The sequence below is a fragment of the Leopardus geoffroyi genome, chromosome C1 (assembly GCF_018350155.1).
Source record: "Leopardus geoffroyi isolate Oge1 chromosome C1, O.geoffroyi_Oge1_pat1.0, whole genome shotgun sequence".
In the NCBI taxonomy this organism is placed as follows: Eukaryota; Metazoa; Chordata; class Mammalia; order Carnivora; family Felidae; genus Leopardus; species Leopardus geoffroyi.
In genome coordinates this window covers 30,901,640-30,926,201 of record NC_059328.1, presented here as the reverse complement: position 1 = coordinate 30,926,201, position 24,562 = coordinate 30,901,640, and the positions used below count along the sequence as shown (strand labels likewise).

The following is a 24,562-nucleotide window of genomic DNA, read 5'->3' as shown; positions in this document are numbered from 1 at the left end:
CTAGGTCTGCGCAGGCGCACTGACGGTTGCCATGGGGACAGCTGCTCCTGCACAAGCGCAGATAGCTTCAAGATGGCGGCGATAGCGGCTGCACGAGCAGTTTCTGTGGGTTCCGGGCTACGGGGTCTGCAACGGACACTGCCTCTTGTAGTGATTCTTGGGGCGACCGGCACCGGCAAATCCACCCTGGCGTTGCAGCTAGGCCAGCGGCTGGGTGGCGAAATCGTCAGCGCTGACTCCATGCAGGTATGACAGTGCGGCTGTCCACGGGCCTGTGAAACCCAGAGGCCGCGTGCGGGCCTCTGGCGGAGTGGATACCCTGTCGCATGGGTGTAGTGGGTGAACCCTGAGGCTTGTGGGACCGACTGGGCAGGTGAAGGGAACCCATAATTACTAGGTGCCCACCCACCATGTGCCAGACGTAGTGCCAGGCGATTGATTGGCTTTCCTCATCTCATTTACTTCTCACGACGTTGCTGTTGGTAGATTCTGTTCTCTCCATTTGCGCGTGAGAAAATTCACCTAGGGAGATGGAACGGCTTTCTCTGTGTCACACAGCGAATAAGGGGAGGAGATAGCATTTGAACCTACAAGGTTGACAGGCGTCCAATAAATATCTTTTGAATGAAAATTATCGCAGAGCCTTTGCTACTTAGAGTATTCAGCGACACCGGTATAAGTTGGTTACCATCTATGAGTGCCTCCTGAGGGTATGGAACAGGATGGATATTCATCGAGACCTGGATTCTAGTTCCGGATCTGCCGTCGGCCACGTGAGCTTAAGGTATCTGTAAAGTGGAAAAAATGCCACCTGCCCTCAGGGCTGTGGTGCTTAATAAGTGAGATCATGAGTTTTATTTATTATTTTGTTTTAAATTTTTTTTTAACGTTTATTTATTTTTGAGACAGAGAGAGACAGAGCATGAACGGGGGAGGGGCAGAGAGAGAGGGAGACACAGAATCGGAAGCAGGCTCCAGCCTCTGAGCCATCAGCCCAGAGCCCGACGCGGGCTCGAACTCAGGGACCGCGAGATCGTGACCTGAGCTGAAGTCGGACGCCCAACCGACTGAGCCACCCAGGCGCCCCGAGATCATGAGTTTTAGAATGAAGAGCAGGGTCCTGAAGAAGGCGGGGGCCATGCACTTGGCAGATATTTGTGTAAGTTGAGGTTAAAGGTTTTTTTAACCTACTCTGGCTGATGGGAGTCGGGAGGCTTTGTCCTCTTCCCTGAGTTAGAGGAAAAGCCCAGAAGGAGTGTGTACTACACACAGCACCTGGGTGCATTTGGCCTCGGGTTGAGAGTGGGTGACATTTGGGGTAAATCTGTGATGTAGGAATTACACACGCTATTTATTGAGGATAATTTACAGTTAATGAGGTTTTGGAGTAAATGAGGTGCTTGAGTGTGAAACGGCCTGGCACTGAGTCTAGCCCCTACCTGATGGGTACTCAGCAAGGAAGGGCAGTCCTTCCCACTGCACCCCGTAAACCTCGGGGCATGGTTTCATTTGGAGGGACATGACCCATCAACACACATGAAATAATTAGTGTAATTCAACAAATGTTTGTTTGCAACCTCTATGATATGTCAGCTTCAAGAGACAGACTTTACCTCAAATCCCAGCCCTGTCTTTTCTAAGGTATGTGATTTCAGCCTGAACTCTTTGCACCTTTGTTTCTTCTGTAAAATAGGAAGAAGAATATCAGCGCAACAAAATTGTGATGATTAGCATGATAAAGTGTGTAAAGCACTTAATACAACGTACAGCACGGAGTGCTAAAAACATGACAGGTGCTATTTTCCGCAAGGCCCTTTTGGAGAGAAAAGCCATAATGCCTCTCCTCAGGGAGTTTTAGTCCAGCTAAACATGAAATAAAGCAGAAGTAGTGTTTGAACTGTGATACTAATGATGCTCTGCAAGGTGGATGGGGCAGGGAGGAGAGAGACTGCAAATGTTAGATTTTATGCTAAAGCATACAGTTTCTGAGAAGGGAGAAGAAGTCAACAAAGACTGGTGTGGTTAGTCATGGAAAGCTCTCTGAAAAGGGACTTGAAAGGTGAAGTTTGGATAGATAAGAAAGAAGAAAGGCATTATGTCAAAGGAGGGAACATGAAGGAAGATTTAGAAGGTGAAATGGGCATGTGTGTATGTAGGGTGGTGAAAGGAGGCTGTTCATTAGGTTTTGCAGATATTGTGGAATGGGGGATGAGTAATATGATGAAGGAAGGCAGTGTGTAAGAAGCATTCATCTGTGAATAGTGTGCCTGATGAATTGGATTTGGGGGTGGGTGTTAGGAATGCAGGGGAAAAGAAAGATGTCATCATGTCAAAGTGAGTTGACCGCTGATCGCTGAAAGAATAATGCACACCATGTGATTCAGGATTCAGGTTTGTGGGCCTGGGAGAGTATGGTGAGCAGGGCAGGAAGTCAGGAAGGTTTGGCACGGCACAGTGGGAGTGGCAACAGGACTTCCAAGGGGAAAGTCTGTTGGGGGGTGGAGAGTGTAACAGGTATGAGCCGTTTCAGGACTCTTGCACTGACTGCCTCTGCCTGGTGGAACTTCTTCATCTGTTTAACCACGTGGCTTGCTTTCTGTCTTCAGTCACATCTTTACTCAGATGTCACCTTATGAGGCCTTCTCTGATCCTCCTATTTAAAATAACACACCACTGCTCCCTGTTCCCATCTTCCTCGAACAACACACGTAGCCCTGTCGAGAGTGTTCTCAGTAAGTCGTCTTAATTTTACATTTATTTAAAATAATTTTTTTTAATGTTTATTTTTGAAAGAGAGAGACAGAGTGTGAGCGGGGGAAGGGCAGAGAGAGAGGGAGACACAGAATCTGAAGCAGGTTCCAGCTCTCAGCACAGAGCTGGCTGGACGTGAGGCTCAAACTCAAAAACCGTGAGATATCATGACCTGAACCAAAGTCAGACGCTTAACTGACTGAGCCACCCAGGCGCCCCTTAATTTTACATTTATTTTTAAGTAAGTTAGTGGGTTCTGGCAATGAGTGTTGTATATAGCTCTTTAATAGTTATTACCCATTTCTCAGAAATCTTTCTCTACTCATAGCTGTGTGCCGTAAGGTTGAGGTTGCTAGAGGTTTTGTTGACTGTAAAACAGGTCATGTGTGTGGGACAATGAGCCTCATATAGTGCTGATGATACGGTAGACCCTTAATATTTGATGAAGTATTTGTTGACTTGCCGTATTAAAATGGCACATCTTGATCCATTCAGATTTTTCATGTGGTTATATAAGTAACTAGAGCATGGGAATTACATTTCTTTTGTCCTAGGGACACCACAAGGATTAATTAATGTATGAAAACACTTTGAAGATTATTGAGCCTCCTGAACTGGCTATAGGTTGTGTTTAGTTTTGATTGTACTGTGGATATTTGTATCATTTCCTCTTGATTCCCATTGGAGAACTTTGACCTTTGATTTTACTTTTCAGTCCAAATAATGATATAAAGTATCTCTGCCCCATTTATGGGGTTATATGCAGTTCTTCATTCTACCTTTGCTTACCATGCCCCTGTTACGTGTTTAACTTGTTTTTTTATCCTGTGGAGGGAGATGGTGCTTTTTAGTGACTTGAGGTTGACTCAGAATTTTTATAAGTGTGTGAACAAAAATGACATTTAAAGAAAGAATTGAAGTATAGTTGATACGCAATGGCACATTAGTTTCAGGTGTACAAAAGGACGTTCTTAATGTTGGATTACCAGCTCCTTGAAAGAGCATTTTCAATTTCAAATAAATACACAGGCAGAATGATAATAACAACTTAAATTTGCATAGCAAATTTGTTTATAAAATACTTACATATGCTTTTTATTCTACCTTACCTCGTAAGGTAAATATCATTGTCATTTCACAGGTAAGACAACAGGCCTTGCAGTAAGGTCTGGCAGTAAGTAGCAAACCTGGAGTTGAACATAGGTGTTTACTTTCCACGTCTACTGCCTTATCCACACAGAGCCATCCCCTTTAGATGAGGCAGGAGCTGTGGTGTTCAGTCATTAGAGAGTATTTCTTAACTTGTACGCCACTCTTCTTTCACAGGAGTGTGCTACATTTTGATCAGGATATAAAATGTATTTGAGGATTCATATTGTGAATCATAGTGTGAATTCATAGTGATGTCTGTCAAATGGAGTGTTGAGCTGAGTGGTGGCCACATGAGGCATTGCCTATGGGGATAAAACTTGCTGCAACTAAGAGGTATAATTTAATGTCAATAATTTAATGATACTAAAGGCAGAGAATGTTTACTGAAACAAAGGAGAAACTTGGCCTTGTGGAGAGCCTAGTCGGAGCTGTAAACTTTGTTGTACAGCCACACAGACCAAAGGATGACCAAATGGAAAGTGTGATAATTAGAAAGTTCTTTCAGGCTTCCAAGTTGATCTTTTAAAAAACAAATATTTGCTTTTTATTTTTTTTTATTTATTTTTTTTTTTTAATTTTTTTTTTCAACGTTTTATTTATTTTTGGGACAGAGAGAGAGACAGAGCACGAACGGGGGAGGGGCAGAGAGAGAGGGAGACACAGAATCGGAAACAGGCTCCAGGCTCTGAGCCATCAGCCCAGAGCCTGACGCGGGGCTCGAACTCACGGACCGCGAGATCGTGACCTGGCTGAAGTCGGACGCTTAACCGACTGCGCCACCCAGGCGCCCCAAATATTTGCTTTTTAATAATCACTTTTGGAATGATATCCAGAATTTCATATTTCACAAGTATACTAGTAATTCAAAAAGGATTGCAAAACACTGTCTTAAATCTTAACTTGTCTAGCACCTCATACTTGTTTCGTTATCCTTTTGTTCTGCCTTAACTGTAGGGTGATCCCAAGGCAACCCCTGTTGGGGCATTTCCCATCCAGGGAAAGTGATTGTTTTTTTGTGAACATTGAGTAAGTATATCGAGGTAGCTTCTTCAAGGGAAAACCACAATGGAATGTTTAGGGTAGTATATCTAGGGTGATAATATTGTCCTGGAGCCCAACAGATAATGACTTGCTTCTGTAGCCATGTAGCATGTGAAGGTCCTGCCTGGCTTCTTGCTTCCCATTCTCATGCACTTGATTTGTTGAGTGGGAAGTCAGAAACACTCTCTGAGGGATTACTTGCTTAGGGACTCCTGCTGGGCTCTACTTTGGATTTCTGCCTGGCAGGTGTGATTATAGTGAGAAACAACATTTGTGCTTAATTTCCTGAGTTTTCCAAGTGCCGGTTTCACAAATTATAGAAACATAAATATTGTTAGTCAGCAGTAAGAGTCTAAATTTAAGGAGGGTCAGGTAATACAATCCCTGCTTTCCAGGATGGAAAAACTGAGGCACAGAAGATTAAAGAACACACTAGAGATCACGCTGCAAGACACTGGTACACCTGGGAATTGGATCTGGGTCTTCTAACTCCTCTGTAGTGTCTAATATATTGCAGGAAGATGATACTGAAGGTCTTCTTTTCAGACTGAGTCTTTTTCTTGGCATGTAAATTCAAGGTACAATGCATCGCCTTCAGTGACTGGATGAAACATTGTACTGAGAAACATGAAGGCACTTGCCAAAAGATGTACAATGACTGCCTGGAAATACAGACTGCCAACTATATGCCACGAGATAAATACACAAAGTGTTCTATTTGGGTTTATAGAGAGGAAGTATCCCTAATGCCTTAGTTCTTTAAGTCCTGTGGAGAAGCAGTAGTCATACATAGGAGCACTGTTCCCTTTATGTTTGTCTAAACCTACAAGAGCAGAAGCAAATGATTTTTGGCAGTCTGACTAGTGAGCAGCCTATGTGTCATCTAATAGATGTGGAGTCTGGGTTCTTTTTGTCTGCTTCGGGACATAATTTAGGAGCAGTATTTTTTTTTTTTTTTTTTAAACCAAAGGACTGTTTGTCTGATAGTGCTCAAGGGAGATCAGGGATGCATGGGAGAGGGATATGAAAGGAGAGAAGGGAGTGTGAATCACGGTGGCTTAGTAGGACACGATATAAAAGCCACAAAAACCTGTTAACCAGGAGAGATGGGGGCTGTCTGGAGGCTGCTTGCCACAACTGAACAGAGGCGATCTTTTAAGAAAAAAAAAAAAAAAAAAGACTGAGCCTGGGGGTGCCTGGGTGGCTCAGTTGGTTGAGCATCCGACTCTTGATTTCAGCTCCGGCCATGATCTCACAGTCTGTGGGATCAAACCCCATGTTGTGCTCTGTGCTGAGCCTGCTTGGGATTCTCTCTCCCTCTCCCTTTGCCCCTCCCCCACTTGTACGCTCCTTCTTGCTCTCAAAATAAATAAGCATTAAAAAAAAAACAACTGAGCATGACAAGAAGCTAAGAAGGAAGTCTCAAAAGTTTTGCCTCCTCCCAAAAATCTGTCTGCGTCTCTAGATTCCTTGATTCACCTCCACTGTGACTGAATGTTGTTTTCCTTTGGCTAAAGTATTCAGCTTGGTGGGTTGTTCATATACTGTATGTTCACCTTTTTGCAGCGATGGGAAGAACTTTGGAATCAAACCTTCGATGTTTTGTAAGGAAAGAGGAGTCACTACTGGCCAAATGAGAAATCGTGGGAGGGCACAAATGGGACTTGCAGGTTCAGATTTGTGAGGGTGAGGTGCTGCCCTGAGGCTTCAGGGCCTGGGGCAGGGTGTTGAAATAGCTCTTCTTCAAAAGGAATGTATGTTCTAGGGGTAAAAGTTACTTGGGGTATGTAAGAATTCACGTATGTGATTCATATCTACTTGTATGTGTCTTAACTAAATTGGTTTTGGTTTCTTGTGTAGTTTGAATTCTTTAGATAAACTTGAATCAGACTGGGGTCCTCTTTGCCGCCTTGCTTACCTTTGGAGCCCTGGTTCGGAGCTACAGGTTCACCACTGCTGCTTCCTCATTGTAGCATCCAGAGTTCAGGCTCATACCACTACACCATGAACAGTCATAATAATAATAGCAGCAATGTAGTAAGCAATAATAGTCTGTATGCCAGGTACTGTTCTAAAAGTTTGACATGTATTATCTCACTTAGTCTCATCACAGCCTTATCAGGTAGGCACTATCATTATCTCACCCATCCAGAAAATTCCTTTCTTGAACTCTGTCTCTGTGCTATTCTATATTTTTCCCCCACGTCTTCTTACTTATTTATCCATTCCTCCTGCATCCCATTCTTTTCCCCTGTACCCACTGTATACATTTTATCAGACAGAGGAGGAAGACTATTCCTGACAAAAGAACAGCATGAGCAAAGTAAAGGAAGAATGAAAGCGTATGGTATGTTTTCAAGGAATGACCAGGAATTATCTGGCATGGAGGATACTTGAGGAACAGTAGTAAGAGGTAAAACTAAAAATACAGGACCCTGTGAACAAGTTGCAGAGGCCCTTGAAAGGAATGCCAGGAGGCGTGGCGTTTTAAATTCGGAAGTGATAGCGAATCTGTTACATAGGGTAACTCTGATGGAGAGTGGGTTAGAGAGTGATAAACAGTTTAGGATTTGGTTGCATTAGCCTGGGTGAGAGGGGCTGGAGCTGGTCTGTGGCTGGGGAGAAGTAACCATTTCGACATTTTAGAGACAGAATCAATAGGATTTGGTTTTTGAAAAAAAAATCCAAATAACAGAAAAGTACAAAGGAAGTGTCACCGTAGTCTTGGCATCAAAGGTTCAACATTTTAAAATGCTGGTGCACATCCTTTCAGACATTTGTGTATTTTTGCAAATGTGCTTATGTGTTTTTTTGTTTTTATTCCCAATTTTACTGTGGTAACATACACATAAAATTTACCACCTTAACCTTTTTTTTCTTTCTTTTTTTTTTTTTTTTTAACTAAAAGAACCTCTACGGCCAACATTGGGCTTTTGAACTCACGACCTGGAGATTAAAAGTCACATTCTCGGCCAACTGACCCAGCCAGATACCTTCATCTTAACCATTTTTAACTGTACAGCTTAATGGTATTAAGTACGTTCATAATGCTGTGTAACCATAATCACACCATCTATCTCCATAACTTTTTGTCTTGTAAAACTGAAACTCTGTACTCGTTAAACAAGACCTCTCCGTTCCTCTTTCCTTTTAGCCCTTGGTAACCACCACTTCACATTCTATGTCTATGATTTTGACTGCTCTTACGTACCTCATATAAATGGAATCATATAATATTTGTCTCTTTTGTGACTGGCTTGTTTCATTTAGCATAATGTCCTGAAAGTTCCATTTATGTGTGTATGTTTCTACATAAATTGACTCATACATTTGCTATTCTTCTGTGTCCTGCTCTCCCCCCACTCTTAGCAGTATGTTATGGATAACTTTATGTGTTAATGTTACACAACTGTACATCAGTGGTCTCAATATGGGATCATTTTGCCCCCCAGGGGACATTTGCAATTTCTGGAAACATTTTTGGTTGTAACAACTGGGGAGGTTGGTCCCTGACATATATTGGGTAGAGACCAGGAATGCTGCCAAACATCCTACTTTGCATAAAACAGCTCCTCACAACAAAGATTTATTTGGCCCAAAATAGTAATATATTGTACTGAGGTTAAGAAACCCTGTTCTACTTTATTGGTTGTTAAGTTTTGAAGTAATTATAGATTTACACAAGAGTTTCAAAGATAGTAGAGAGAGTTCTTGTATACCCTTTACCTATCTTCTCTTAAAATTAACATCTTGCATCATCATGGTACATTTGCCAACAGTAAGAAATTGACATAGGTACAGTACTGTTAACTGTAGACCTTACTTGGTTCTCACTAGTTATCTACTAATGTCCTTATTCTGTTTCAGGATCCCATCTAGGGTCCCACGTTGCATTTAGTTTTCATGTCTGTTTAGGTTCCTCCAATCTGTGACAGTTTCTCAGACTCTTCCAGTCTATGACTTCAAAACTGTTGAAGGGTACTTGTCAGCTATTTTGTAGAATGTTTCTTAATTTGGGTTTCTCATGATTACACTGGCATTACAGATTTGGGGAAAGCATACCCTTCTCATTACATCATATCAGGGTATGATGTCAACATGACTTATTTCTGGTGCTGTTAACGTTAACCTTGATTGTTTGGTTTGGGTTGCATCTGCCAGATTTTGCCACTGTGAAGCCCCATTTGTTAGAAATGACTTGCTAAGTCCAGCCCACATTGAAGGGGAGGGGATTTAAGCTCCACCTCCTGAAGGGAGGACTATCCAAGAATGTGTGGATGTATGTTAAAAGCACCACAATTATTAATAAATATTTTAGAGGAGATACTTTGAGACAATTCAGATGTCCTGTTTTTCCTTAAAGTTTCACTCACTAATTTAAGGATTTGTCAGTGGATCATTCCTGCTGCAGTTACTATGATAATTTACTTCATTCCTTCTACTTTTATGAATTGTAATTTTTGTGGAATGATTTGTCCTTTTTCCTCACTTATTTACATCATTTACTTGTATCAGTATGGATATTTATTTTATTCTTTGGGTTACAATCCAATACAGTGTTGTTTTGTTGCTCAGATTATTCCAACTTTGGTTATTGAGCGCTCTTTCCTATTGACTCTGTGTCCTTTGGCATGCCTCCATGTTTGTTTAGTACTTCCTTTCTGGCACTGCAAGATGCTCCCAGCTTATGTTTGTCTTGCCCCAGCCCTAGAGTCAGCCATTTTCCCAAGGAGCCATTATTGGTGAATGTTTTTTCTTTTGTTTTGTTTGTTTTTTTGTGTGAATGGTATTTAGAAACCAAAATCTGGGTCTCCTGGGTGGTTCAGTTGATTAGGCGTCCAACTTCGGCTCAGGTCATGATCTCACGGGTTCGTGAGTTCAAGCCTCTCGGTCAGGCTCTGTGCTGACAGCTCAGAGCCTGGAGTTTGCTTCAGATCCTGTGTGTGTGTATGTGTGTGTCTCTCTCTCTGCCCCTCTCCCACTGTCTCTCTCTCTCTTAAAAATAAACATTAAATTTTTTTTTTTAATAAAAAAAAAAAATGAAACCAAAATCTGGATGCTGGGTGTGTTTGTTGCTATTGGGATATCATTGTTTCTTGTCTCTTTGGTGGAAAAAGCTAGGAAACATGCTTATGTACACTAATCCTTGTATACACAAATATCTATGTTTATGTCTGTATCTATCTACATATATATGAAAATAAACATGTGTTTATACAAATATCTCTGACTCTACTCTGGCACCACAGGATCCATCCCAATGTTCTCTATTTGTGTTCTCTTTCTCAGAGAGTAAGAAATTTGGCTTCTCATTGGCTATAATATATTTATTTATTTATGCAACCTGTAAAGTAGTTTCAGTAGTTACTTATGTAAGAAACAAACTTACCAATTAAAAAAATTTTTTAATGTTTATTTATTTTTGAGAGAGAGAGACAGAGCACGACTGGGGGAGGGGCAGAGAGAGAGGGAGACACAGAATCTGAAGCAAGCTCCATGGTCGAGCTTTCAGGACAAAGTCCCACAGGACAGAGCCCCATGCGGGGCTCGAACTCACAAACTGTGAGATCACGACTTGAGCCAAAGTCAGATGCCCCAACCGACCGAGCCACCCAGCCGCCCCAACAACTTACCAATTAGGTATAATGTTTGTGTACAGTTCTTTTTGTTCATTTTAGCCTATAGTATCTAGTCATAATATTATACACAGTTATTTAGGTAAGCTCCTTTTTTTCCCCCTCCTTACTGCCCTTCAGTAAGGTAATGCTGTGCATTTGTAACACAGGTAGATTCATTTATTGCAGTCTGCATTCTATCCTGGGTTCTCCAGAAGTTGTTTTTTTGTTTTGTTTTTTTATTTTTTATTTTATTTATTTATTTATTTATTTATTTATTTTTCAACGTTTATTTATTTTTGGGACAGAGAGAGACAGAGCATGAACGGGGGAGGGGCAGAGAGAGAGGGAGACACAGAATCGGAAGCAGGCTCCAGGCTCTGAGCCATCAGCCCAGAGCCTGACGCGGGGCTCGAACTCACGGACCGCGAGATCGTGACCTGGCTGAAGTCGGACGCTTAACCGACTGCGCCACCCAGGCGCCCCTGTTTTGTTTTTTTAAATTGCATACAGTAAAGTGCATTCTTTGTTGAGTACAGTTTTATGGGTTTTGACAAATGCAGAGTCAGGTATCCACCATCACAGTACCGTACTACACAGTTCCATCACTCTAAACATTTTCTTGTACGGCCTCTTTGTAGTCAGCTCTTCTACCTACCCCACCTTTCAACAACCACTGATCTGTTTTCCATCCCCTTGTTTTTTGCCTTTTCTGGAATGTAATGTACATGGAATCATACAATATGCAGCCTTTGGGGTCTGACTTTTTCACCTAGCAAAAAATACCTTTTAAATCTCCCAAGTCCATTACTCTTTATTGCTAAGTGTCATTCCATTGTATGGATGTACCATAGTATGCCCATTCACCTAAGAGAGGACATCTGAATTTCCAGTTTTTAGCACTTATAAAGAAAGCTGTTATAAACATTCATGTGCCGATGGTTTAACTTTATAGGAAACCCTTAAAGGATTTTCCAAAATGGCTGTGCCATTTTGCATTCCTACCAGCAGTGAATGAGAATTTCTGTTCCTCTGTATCCTCCCCAGGATTTGGTATTGTCTTTTTTTTTTTTTTTTTTTTAATTTTAGCAATTCTAATAGGTATGTACTGGTATCTCAGGGTGGTCAATTTACATTTCCCTAAAGCTAATGATGTTGAGCATCTTTTCATATGCTTATTTGCCATCTGTGTGTCTTTGAAGTGTTTGTCAGATTTTTTTGGTGGATGTGTTTGTCTTATTCTTGACTTTTAAGAGTTCTTTATATATCCTGGGTACAAATTCTTTATTAGATTTGTTATTTGCCAGTATTTTCTCCTGCTCTGTGGCTTATTTGTTTTTCATTTTCTTCACAGTGTCTTTGACAGAACAAAAGTTTTAAATTTTCACAAAGTCCAATTTTTTTTTTCTTTTATGGATTGTGTCTTTGGTTTCCTACCCTAAAAACTCATTGGCAACCCCAAGGTCATGCAGATTTTCTTGCCATTTTTTAAAAAAGTTTTAAATGTTTTATTTATTTTTGAGAGAGCGAGAGCTAGTGAAAGAGCGTGGGGAAAGGGCAGAGAGAGAGGGATACATAGAATCTGAAGCAGACTCCAGGCTCTGAGCTGTCAGCACAGAGCCGGACGCAGGACTTGAACTCACGAACCGCGAGATCATGGCCTGAGCCAAAGTCAGAAGCTTTACCAACTGAGCCATCCAGGCGCCCCTCACCATTTTTTAAGAGAAGTATTATTTAAAGAAAAATTGTATAGTTTTGCATTTTACATGTAGGTTTGTGAGCTGTTCTGAATAAATTTTTGTATAAGGTATGATATTATGGACATCCAGTTGTGCCAGCACTGATTTTGAAAGGCTATCCTTTCTCCATTAAATTGCCTTTGTACTTCTGTCAAAAGCCAGTTTATATTTGTGCGGGTCTATTTCTGGGCTGTGTTCTGTTCCATTCATCTATGTGTCTCTTCTTTTGCCAATATTGCATTGTCTTGATTGCAGTGGCTTTATAATAAGTCTTGAAATTGGATAGCGTAAGCCTTCTACTTGGTTGTTTTTAATCTCCGGGTAGTCTATTTTTTTTTTTTTAATTAATTAATTTTTTTTTATTTTGAGAGAGAGAGAGCACAAGCACAGGAGGGGCAGAGAGAGAGGGAGAGAGAGAATCTCAAGCAGGCTTCACGCTTTCAGCACGGAGCCCAATGCGGGGCTCGATCCCATAAACCATGAGATCATGACCTGAACCGAAATCAAGAGTCAGGTGCTTAAGCGACTGAGCCACCCAGGCACTCCATCTGTGTAAGTCTGTTTTATAGATGTATCATAATTAATGGGGTTTCTACTGAAGGACATTTAAAGGGTTGTTTTTTGCTATAATAAATGATGCTGAGATGAACGTCTTCACACATACATCTTTTTGGACTGTGTGATTCCTTTTTCAGGATAATTCCTAGAATGGGAATACTGGGTAAGATGTAAACATTACCTCTTTTTTCCTCCCAATTTTCTGAGGTTATTAGAGGTTATATTATTTTTCTCATTGAGGTAAAATTCATATGACGTCAGCCATTTTGAATTGTTTTTTGTTTTTTAAAGTTTATTTATTTTGCAGGAGAGAGCACACACATGGGAGAGGGGCAGAGAGAGTGGGAGAAAGAGAATCTCAAGTAGGCTCTGCTTTGTCAGTGCAGAGCCAGATGTGGGGCTCGATCTCATGAACCGTGAAATCATGACCTGGGCCAAAATCAAGAGTCAGACGTTTAAACATCTGAACCACATAGGTGCCCAGCATCAGCCATTTTAAAGTGAATGATTCTGGGGCATCTGGCTGGCTCAGTCAGTAGAGCATGTGACTCTTGATCTCAGGGTTGTGAGTTCAAGCCCCATGTTGGGTGTATAGATTACTTAAAAAATCAAATCTTTAAAGTGAACGATTCAGTGTCATTTGGTATATTCACAGTGGTGTACAACCATACCCTTTGTCTAGTTCCAAAATATTTCCACCACCCCAAAAGAAAACCCCATACCCATTAATCAGTTACTTGCCCATTTTCCCTTCCCTCCCAGCTCCTGGCAAATACTTGTCTGCTTTCTGTCCCTATAGATTTTACCTATTCCGGATATTTCATATAAATGCAATCATATAATCTGTTAGCATGTATTGGTAATTTGTTCCTTTTTATGGTTGAATAATTTTCCTTTGTATGTATAGATCACAATTTGTCCCATCTATTGATGGACATTAGTACCTTAGGCTATTATGAATAGTGCTACTGTGAACTTGTATGTATATGTACATGTATTTGTTTGATTATCTGTTCTTAGTTATTTTTGGGTAATACCTAGGAGTAGAATTGCTGGGTCATGGTAATTCTATGTCTACTTTTTGAGGAATTGCCAAACTGTTTTACACAATGGCTATATTATTTTACATTCCCACCAGCAATGTGTAAGGGTATCAATTTCTCTACCTTGTCTCCAATACTTGTTATTTTTCCTTTTAAAAAAATTATTTTTAACTTTTATTATTTTTTTTTAGTTTTGTTTATTTTGAGACAGAGAGGGCACAAGCTGGGGAGAGGCAGAGAGAGAGAATCCTAAGCAGGCTTCGCACTCCATGCTGAGCTCAACATGGGGCTTAGTCTCATGACGGTGAAATCATGACCTAGCCAAAATCAGGAGTTGGACGCTCAAACGATTGAGCCATCCAGGCACCCTTTTCCTTTTTAATAAAATTTTCCTTAAAAAAAAAAAATTATAGCATCCTAGTGGGTGTGAAAGTGGTATCACTTTAGAGTTTTGATTTACATTTTCTTAGTGGCCATTTGTGTAATATCTTCTTTGGAAAAAATATCTATTTAGGTCTTGTGTTCATTTTTTTTTTTTTTTTTTAATGTTTATTTTTGAGATGAGAGAGATAGAGTATGAATGGGGGAGGGGCAGAGAGAGAGGGAGACACAGAATCCCAAGCAGGCTCTAGGCTCTGAGCTGTCAGCACAGAGCTGGATGTGGGGCTTGAACCCATGAACCGTGAGATCGTGAGCTGAGCTGAAGTAGGACACTCAGCTGACTGAGCCACCCACGCGCCCCTTGTGTTCATTTTTAAATTGGGTTGGTTGTCTTTTTGTTGCTGGTTAGCACACATTACATTTTGATACATATTGCCAGACTTTTGGTTTGAAGAAAGTTTGTATCAGTGGTATGTGTATTTTTGTTCACCCTTGCAATTCTGTGTATTACCTATCTTTTCATTATTATAGTTTGGTAAACAAATGAATTTCATTTTGATTTCATTTCTTTGGTTTATTGTCTTTTCAAGGGTGCATTGGTCATTTGTGTATTGCTTGTGTTAATTCCTTGCTCATACCTGTTATGCCCACTTCTATATAATGGTTTTCATTTATGTGTTTATTGCTTTGTAAGAGTTTTTTGTGTATTGTAAGTTTGAATCCTTTACGCAGTCTCATGTATTGGAAGTATTTCTTTCAGTTGGTCATTTGTCTTTTGACTTGTATTTTTTGGGGGTCATAATAAATGTTTTAGGTTTGTATGTTCTCATACTTTTTGTGAGTACATGTTACTTTTAACATTCTTTTAGAAAGAGAATGTTATAGGGGCATCCGGCTAGCTCAGTCAGTAGAACATGGACTCTTGCTCTCTGGGTCATGAGTTCAAGTCCCACGTTGCGCATAGAGCCTACTTTATTATTTTTTCTTAAAGATTTAAAAACTTTTTAAAATGTTTATTTATTTTTGAGAGAGAGAGGCAGAGCGTGAGCTAGGGAGGGGCAGAGAGAGAGAGAGGGAGACACAGAATCCGAAGCAGGCTCCAGACTCTGAGCTGTCAGCACAGAGCCCAGTACGGGGCTCCAACTCATGAACAGTGAGACCATGACCTGAGCTGAAGTCAGACGCTTAACTGATTGAGCCACCCAGGTGCCCCGAGTCTACTTTAAAAAAAAATGAGAATGTTATAATAGATTTATAATGTATTGAACTGTTGGAACTTACAGATGTGAACAAAAAGTATTGTTGATGCTCTGGTGTAAATGAAGGTATACTCAGGCCTCCTTGCCTTCAGCATGCCTGTTGCTCTTTGCTTGCAGTCCCCTACATGCATAATTACAGATGGAATATGGGATTCTGTGTTGTCCAGGTGGGTACTTTTGGTTAGCTACCCCACTACCCAGTTTCCTTACTTTCCTTTTTTTTTTTGGTTTACATCTTGCTAGTGCCTAGCATCATAACTTGTAACGGTGGTTCTCACTCCCAGGTGCACATTGTAATCACCTGGGTAGCATTAAAAAACATTGATACTCAGGCTTATAGTATTCAGAAAGTGTGTATTGATTAGAATTAGATTTAGATGATTTGCCTAATAGGCAAATGTTTCCTAATTTATAGTCTGTCTTTACTCTGAGGTCTTCATTTAGCTTGTTTAGCCTAGCAGGCAGTTTTATTTACTGAGAAAACTGGGTTTTAGTCTTAGCTTTGCCACTAACTCGCTGTACTTATAACCTGGGACAAGGGGCGCCTGGGTGGCGCAGTCGGTTAAGCGTCCGACTTCAGCCAGGTCACGATCTCACAGTCCGTGAGTTCGAGCCCCGCATCAGGCTCTGGGCTGATGGCTCAGAGCCTGGAGCCTGTTTCCGATTCTGTGTCTCCCTCTCTCTCTGCCCCTCCCCCGTTCATGCTCTGTCTCTCTCTGTCCCCCAAAAAATAAATAAACGTTGAAAAAAAAAATTTAAAATAACCTGGGACAAGATACTGCCCTCTCTGGGCTTTAGTTTCCTCTTTGGCTATATTAGTGAGGGGGGACTGATTGGATCAGATCAGGAGTGGGCAGACTTTTTCTGTTAAGGTCCAGTTAGTAAATATTTTAGGCTTTGTGGGTCATACAGTGTCTGTCAGTGTCTATTTTATTTATTTTTTATTTGTTTTGAGAGAAAGAGTGGGCATGCTTGTGTGTGGGAGGGGCAGAGAGAGAGAGAGAGGGAGGGAGGGAGGGAGGGAGAGAATCCCAAGCCGGCTTCGCACTGTCAGCACAGACCCTGAAGCCAGGCTTGATCCCCATGAATCCCAAGATCATGACCTGAGCTGAAACAGAGTTGGACACTTAACCAGCTGAGCCACACAGGCTCCCCTGTCTGTCATGGTGTTTAAAGCTCCTTTTAGCTCTGGTATTTTGTGGTTCTCTTCTTTCAAACCCTAGCCAGGGGTCTCACCTCGAAACACCAAGAAAAATCTTGTTTAATCACCACCAATTAAATATAGATAATGCCAAGCACTTCTATAGTGCTTATTACCATTTGCCTGCCATTATTCTAAATATTTCATCTATATTAACTCTAATCTCCAGAATAACATAGTGAGGAGTGTAGGTACTATTATTATTATTATTCCCATTTTATAGATTAGGATACTTGAGGCAGGGAAAACTAAGATACTTAAATATCCTGCGAAATGAAGTTGGGTAGTGGAGTCAGAATTTGAACCCATGCTTCTGGCTCCATCATACACTGTTGGCTTTCCCTTACTTAGATACAGACCTCCAAATAATATATGCTCTATCTCAGGTATCTTAAAATAAAATCTCACTGAAACCATCAAAAGTGGGCCAATCTGGAGGCTGTAAAATTGGCCACAAGAAGAGCTTTATTATTGATTTTATTTTCTCAAAAGAGCCCTTTTGTTTCTGTCCCAGCATTATGGTCACATGGCATCGTCTTTGTTTATATTTTCAGCTTTCTATCATATTTACTCTTCAAAACCTTGAAGGGGTTCAGTGTATGGAAGCTGTCTTCTCAGTTTCTGGAATTTAATTTCACCTTAGTAGGAATTCATTACTTCAGTCAAGCAAACAGACTAGAGTCAAATGGGAATAAAAACTCCTCATGAGAGGCAGCAGAAACAGCTTGTGTTATGGGCAGAGCATCTAGGCTTTAGTCGTGTCTCTATTGCCAGCCAATTATATATGCAGGGGAGCTCCCTGAGCCTCTGTATTCTCAAGTATAAAATTTCAGGTGATCGGACCGGATAGATGATCTCGGAATTTCCTTACATCCATGCTTTGCCAGGGCTTGCTGGTGGACTTCTAAGCAGCCACTGCAGAGGCTCTCCGTTGCAGAGTTTCTCATACTTCAACTTTAAAGTATGTTAAAAGTATGTTAACTTTAAAGTATGCCAGTTTTGCATTCTCTGCCCTGATCTGTCTGCATTTATTTATCTATTTACTTATTTAAACGTTTATTTATTTATTGAGAGGGACGAGTGGGGAAGGGCAGAGAGAGAGAGAGAGAGAGAGAGAAAGAAAGAATCCCAAGCAGGCTTCGCACTGTCAGCACAGAGCCCGATGTGGGGCTTGAAGTCATGAACCACGAGATCATGACCTGAGGCAAAGAAATCAAGACTCCGATGCTCAATCTACTGAGCCACCCAGGTGCCCCTGTCTGCATTTATTTAGATGTAAAAATTCATGTTTTACGTTCTTTTTACCAATTAGGAAGATCCGGTGCTTAAGAAGAATGCATAGTGTACTTATTATGTATGCACCTCTCAGTTTGAGAAGCATGGCCTTGTATTATGATTGTAGTTCCTTTTCCCTTAAATAGAGATAGCCATGGGAGGACCAAAAGTCTCTATCTGCACTACAAATTCCAAACCACTCCTCTCACTAGACTGAACACATCAGGTACAGGTTCTCCCACTTTCTGAGCATCTTAATCTGTCTGATTTAGTCAGCATGTCTGCAGTTGAACTTCTGCCAAGCAAAGCTAAAAGGAGTAGTTGCCTGCCATGTTCCTGCAGCTAATTCATTCTTTCTTAATAAAGTGTACATTTTTTAAGAAGTTATCCTTTTATTAAGAAAGAAAAATTAAATAGGGTGCCTGGGTGGCTCAGTCGGTGGTTAAGCGTCTGACTTTTGATTTCAGCTCACGTCTTGATCTCAGGGTTGTGAGTTCAAGCCCTATATTGGGCTCCGTGCTGGGTGTGAAGCCTACTAAGAAAGAGAGAAAGAGAGAGGGAGGGAGGGAAGGAAGTTAGGCAAGAGATTTGACCTTTTCTCTACTTTTCCACATCTCTTCATTTGAATAATCAAATTCAAAATCTTTAAAAAAAATTTTTTTTAAATGTTTTCTTTATTTTTGAGACAGAAAGAGGCAGAGCATGAGCAGGGGAGGGGCAGAGAGAGAGCGAGACACAGAATCTGAAGCAGGCTCCAGGCTCTGAGCGGTCAGCACAGAGCCCAACGCGGGGCTCGAACTCACAAACCGCGAGATCATGACCTAAGCTGAAGTCAGATGCTCAACCGACTGAGCCACCCAGGTGCCCCAAATTCAAATTCTTTTAATCAAAAAGGAAAATCAACTTTTGGTGTTAGAGGCAGGAAAGCGATTGAAGGATTTCAGGATCTAATTTGGATTGGGAAGGAAATGAAATTAAAAGGGGGAAGATAACTTATGAGGAAGAAACCAAACAAGGAGGGCAGCTTTTCATTTTGCTTATAAACAGCTATGTTGGGGCATCATAGCCAACCTGAACTCAGACAGAGCTCCACAATCTGACCAGTGTCCAGGATCTTGCTGATTAACACACTTATTAGGGCCACCCTACAGCATAAAAACCCTAAAGGGTTGGAGCCAAGTTGCCTGGATTTTAAGTCCTAGCCCCACTACTTACTAGCTATGCAACCTCTCTGTGCTTCAGATTTTTTTTTTTTAATTTTTTTTTCAACGTTTTATTTATTTTTGGGACAGAGAGAGACAGAGCATGAATGGGGGAGGTGCAGAGAGAGAGGGAGACACAGAATCGGAAACAGGCTCCAGGCTCTGAGCCATCAGCCCAGAGCCCGACGCGGGGCTCAAACTCACGGACCGCGAGATCGTGACCTGGCTGAAGTCGGACGCTTAACCGACTGCGCCACCCAGGCGCCCCTGGATTTTTTTTTTTTATATTTATTATTTATTTTGAGAGAGACAAAGATAACACAAGGGTGGGAGGGGCAGAGAGAGAGACGGAGAGAGAGAATCCCAAGCAGACTCCACGCTGTCAGCACAGAGCCTGATGAGGGGCTCAAACCCATGAAACCGTGATATCCTGACCTAAACCAAAACCACCCAGGGATTTTGGGGAGTTTCTCCATGGTGAAATTTCTTTGGACCAGGGTTTCTCAACTTCAGGACTGTTGACATTTTGGGTTGGGATAATTTTTTGCTGTGTGAGCTCATATTTCCTTGTAGTATCCAGTTAAATACCTAGAACATTAAATGTTTGGTGGTTATGATATTTAAAGAAGATGGTACAGTCACACTTTAATGTCTCTTAGAAACTTTAAATCACGTATGTCTTTATAGTACAGTTATTTGTATCTCTGTTTCTGCTAGCCTGGACTCCTTGAGGACAGGGACCCTTTCTTAATCTTCTTTGCATGCCTAACATCTTGCAGATTACCTGGCACATAATAGACTCAGTAAATGTTTGCAGAGATAAGTCAGTTATGTTGATAATTGGCTAAGTAGGTTAAACCTGGGATTTTTCAGAATATTTCAGCTATCAGACCTCACAAAGAGGCCAGAGCCTCCTTAGTATTGACAGAATCTGATTTGTGCAGAGAGAAGCATTTTATCCAGTCATTTCTGTGTACACAGATCACAGGTGTCTTCTGGGAGAGTAGGAGATGGAACGGAGTGGCATACTGCCTTTAAAAGATAACACAAACCCTTTAAGCTCTTCTTAGCACCCAGGGCTGCCTGTTCTATAGGCGAAGTCACACTGAAACTATAATTGAAGCTGGAAAATAGGTGGAATGTAAAACAATCAGCTACAAACCTAACTTACCCTGGTAGAATGTTGTTTTGTGGGCAGGTAATAAAATAAGCCCAGTTGGGGCATTTGCAATCTAAATATCTGTATGGACCAAATGTGACGTTTACAAAACTTGGTTTCTAAATTTGTTTAGATATTTATCCTTAGTGCAAATGTGTAAAATGTTGCTGTGTTTTTGCTTTTTGGCTGGGTGGTATGATTTTAATTGATAAGCAATGTCTGCCCTAAAATGCATCATTCATGGGGCACCTGGCTGGCTCAGTTGGTGGAGCATGTGACTCTTTATCTCAGGATTATGCGTTCAAGCCCGCTGTTGGGTGTAGAGATTACTTAAAAGTAAAATCTTAAATGCATAATTCGTAAGTGTACAAAAAGTGAAAATACCTGTGTAGGGGCACCTGGGTGGCTCAGTCAGTTAAGCGTCGACTCTTGGTTTCAGCTCAGGTCACGATCTCACAGTTTGTGAGTTTGCTGCCTTGCTGTCTGTTGTCCCAGCTTGCTCTCTCTTTCTCTCTCTCTCTCTCTCAAAAAAATGAAACATAAAAAAATTTAAAAAGTGAAAATACCTGTGTAACCACAACTCAGTTCAAGAAATAGAACGTTACCAGTCCTCTCAATAGTTTTGAAAATTGGGATTTGATCCAGCAATTCCACTTCTGGGTGTATATTTAAAAGAATTGAAAAATTCAGCAAATGTTTGAAAATTTCATTTCATTGCAGATATTCACTGTTTTCTCATTGTGCTGAAAATCTGTCATCCAAGTCTTTCGTTGTTATTGTGGTAAAGTATACATGACATAAAATGTACCATTTTACCATGCATTAAGCACATTCACATTGTTCTGCAACCTTCACACTCTATCTCCAGATCTTTTTCATCTTCTCAACTGAAATTCTGTACCCATTTTTTTTAAGTAAAATAATTTTTTAAAAAACATTTATTTATTTTTGAGAGAGAGAGAGAGAGCGAGCAAGCATGAGTGGGGGAGGGACAGAGAGAGAGAGAGAGAGAGAGAGACACAGAATCGGAAGCAAGCTCCAGGCTCTGAGCTGTCAGCACAGAGCCCGATGCAAGGCTCGAACCCGTGAACCCTGAGACACTCAACTGACTGAGCCACCCAGGCGCCCCTGTACCCGTTTTATATGGACTCTTCATTCTTCTCTGCCCCAGCACCTGGCAACCACCATTCTACTTTTTGCCTCTGAATTTTTACTAGTTTAGTTACATCATGTAAGTAGAATCATACAATATTCGGCTTTTTGTTACTGAGTTTTTTTACTTATCATAATATCTTTAAGGTTCATCCGTGTTATAGTATGTGTCAGAATTTCCTTCCCTTTTAGGGCTGAATAATAATGGAATAACACATTTTATTTATCCATTCATTCATGGTGGACTGTTGGGTTGCTTCTACCTTTTGGCCTCAGTGAGTGATGCTGCTATTATAGACATGGGTGTATAAATACCTGTTCAGCTCCCTGCTTTTCAGTTCTTTGGGGTACATACCCAGAAGTGGAGTTGCTAGATAATATGGTAATTCTATTTTTTTATGTGTTGTTTTTAAGATTTTATTTTTAAGTAATCTACACTCACTGTGGGGCTTGAACTCACAACCTTGAGATCAAGTGTCACATGCTCTACAGACTGAGTCAGCCAGTGTCCCTCTATTTTTTATGTTTTGATGAATCACCGTACTGTTTTCCATCCATAGCTATGCCATTTTACATTCCCACCAACAGTACACAGGGGTTCTAATATCTCTACATCTTCACCAACATTTGTTATTTTTTGTTTTTTGATAATAGCTATCTCTGTGTATGAAGTGCATCCAGATTTTTTTATAGGAACTTTTTGTTATGGAAGTTTTCCAACATATAAAAAAAAAATAGAATGAGTACCAGTTGAACTTCTGTGTGTCTGTCACCTAGCTTCAGTAAGTTAGGAACACTTGGCCAATCTTGTTTCATTTAGTCTATCCCTCTTCCACCATTATTGGAATGTAGATCCCAGTTGTCATATACTTTCTTTTTTTTGTCCTATGGTTAAAAACAGAAAATAAAGATAAAATTTTAATGTTATGAATGTTACTGCAAATTTTACTTGCATCATTGTTCTCCCTTTCATTTAGTGATCATAATTCTTTTCTAAAGTAATCTCTACCCAATGTGGGGCTCAAACTCACGACCCCGAGATCAAGAATCAGATGCTCTAATGACTGAGCCAGCCAGGCACCCCAGTGATCGTAATTCTTGTGTCATTATTAACAAATGTCTTTTCAGCGTCATTCTTGCTCTCATGCAGTGCAGCTATAGATGTACTTTACATATGCCCTTCATCTACCCTTGCCTTCTTGCTTATTAAAAATTTATTCAGGGGTAAAATGAAAAAAATACACAGTAGCTGTGATCACAAGTTGCACAGTCATTTGTAAGCTCAACTTTAACAGCACATCGCTAACTGTCAAAAGAAGTCATATTAGAATGGAAGAGTGAAGCAACATCATTATAGATATAACCTTGGATCAGCTCTCATGTCTTTAAAATATATATATATTTCCATTCATAAGTACTTCAGTATACTGTATACCTCAAAGTTAAAGATTCCTTTTTTTTTTTAAGTTTATTTATTTATTTTTTTGAGAGAGGGAGTAAGCTGGGGAGGGGCCGAGAGACAGGAGAGATAGAGAATCCCAAACCGGCTCTGTTCTTTCCTGATGTGGGCTCAAACCCACAAACTGCGAGATTATGATCTGAGCCAAAACTGAGAGTCGGACACTTAACCAACTGAGCCACCCAGGCGCCCCAGTGACTCCTTTTTTATTTTCTCCTTTTTAACAAAACAAAACAAAACAAAACAAAACAAAAAACAAAACCATAAAGCCATATGATACCTAAACATTAACAATCCTTTTATTATCAGATACCTGTTTAGTACCACCCATATCTTTATGCCCAGTTTCTTTTAGTCTGATGGTATGGGAAACAAAAGTTGACAAATCACTCAAAGATGACAATTCACATTGGTAACCAAGATGTAGTGCTTTTGTATGCGTTACAGTTTTTAGTTTGTTAACTCTGTGAGCAAGAAGTCTTTCCTTAAACCATGAGTACTTCTTTCTGATATTTGTTGGCATTTGCATATACCATAAATAGTGTCGTAGTCTACTTCCTTTAAAATAAGGTGAGCCTCATTCTGGGGTTACCTTCTGTTTGATTTATGTTGATGTGTTTATTTGTTTAAGCTTACTATTTTAAGGAGTTCTAGAAGATACACTTAAAGACGAGACTCAAAATGACAATTTACCAGGTGTCTAGGTGGCTCAGTCAGTTGAGTGGCTGCCTCTTGATTTTGTCTCAGGTGACGATCCCAGGGTTGTGGGATTGAGCCCCATGTCAGGCTCTGCGCTGAGCGTGGAGCCTGCTTAAAGATTCTCTCTCCCTCTGCCCCTCTCCCTCTTGTGCTCGGTTTCTCTTTAAAATTTAAAGAAAAGTGGGGGGGGGTGGGGATGAAAATTTATCTACAAATTTATCTATATGTCGGATAAAACATACTGGTAGGGATATTTACATTTTGGTTTTTTTGTAAGTTGGGGATGGTAATTTTGCATTTGCAGCGGTAATTTTCTTAACATTAATCTCAATGTTAAAAATGAGAATCCACTTACAGGGTTCAGAAATCTTCCACTGGCAAAATCAAGTTGTTGCTGTTTGAGTTCTTTCACGTTGATTGGGTCATTTGGAATGCAACAGAGCCAGCTAAAGTTTGTGGGAAAAGAGGAAGAGGAACACGCAATTGTTAACTCCTTTTCTCCTGTAGTCTTCTTAATTTGTGCAGAAGACTGCGGTGTAGGGTATATCCTATAGCACTTTGTAACATCAGAAGGAAGTCTTGCTCAAGATACACAGAGAGAACACCCTGTGATCTAAGATTCCACCAGTACTCAGGTGTAAGAATGCAAGTTTGTTGTCGGGCACAGATTAAATGAGTTAAAGGCAGAGCTGATTCTTTCCTGGTGGCTCTTTATATGTCTTATGTGCACTATTTTACTAATTAACAATTTTATTTTACCTGAAGATAGCTTCTGTCCCTGTTGGGTAAAAAACCTCAGTAGCTACCAGCAAAGAGGCTTCAGAGTGATAAATGATAACACTAAATTTATTTCCCATTATCCTTCTGTTGTGATAG

At 40.6% G+C, this 24,562-nt stretch overlaps 1 protein-coding gene across 13 annotated transcripts in view; it reads left to right on the top strand.

The window, feature by feature from the left end:
* TRIT1 (tRNA isopentenyltransferase 1) overlaps window positions 1-24,562 on the top strand; it is a 63,266-nt gene continuing 38,704 nt past the window's right edge. For 5 of the 13 annotated variants that reach the window (XR_006713326.1, XR_006713327.1, XM_045482299.1 and 2 more), the window contains exon 1: window positions 23-246. Coding sequence is in view for 8 of the 13 variants with exons in the window: in XM_045482299.1 (XP_045338255.1) it covers window positions 73-246 (174 nt within the window). In the remaining 5 variants the exon portion in view is untranslated. Of the gene's footprint in view, window positions 247-1,022; window positions 1,160-24,562 lie in introns of those variants that run through there. The other 8 variants (XR_006713329.1, XM_045482306.1, XR_006713325.1 and 5 more) reach the window with 6 other exon arrangements.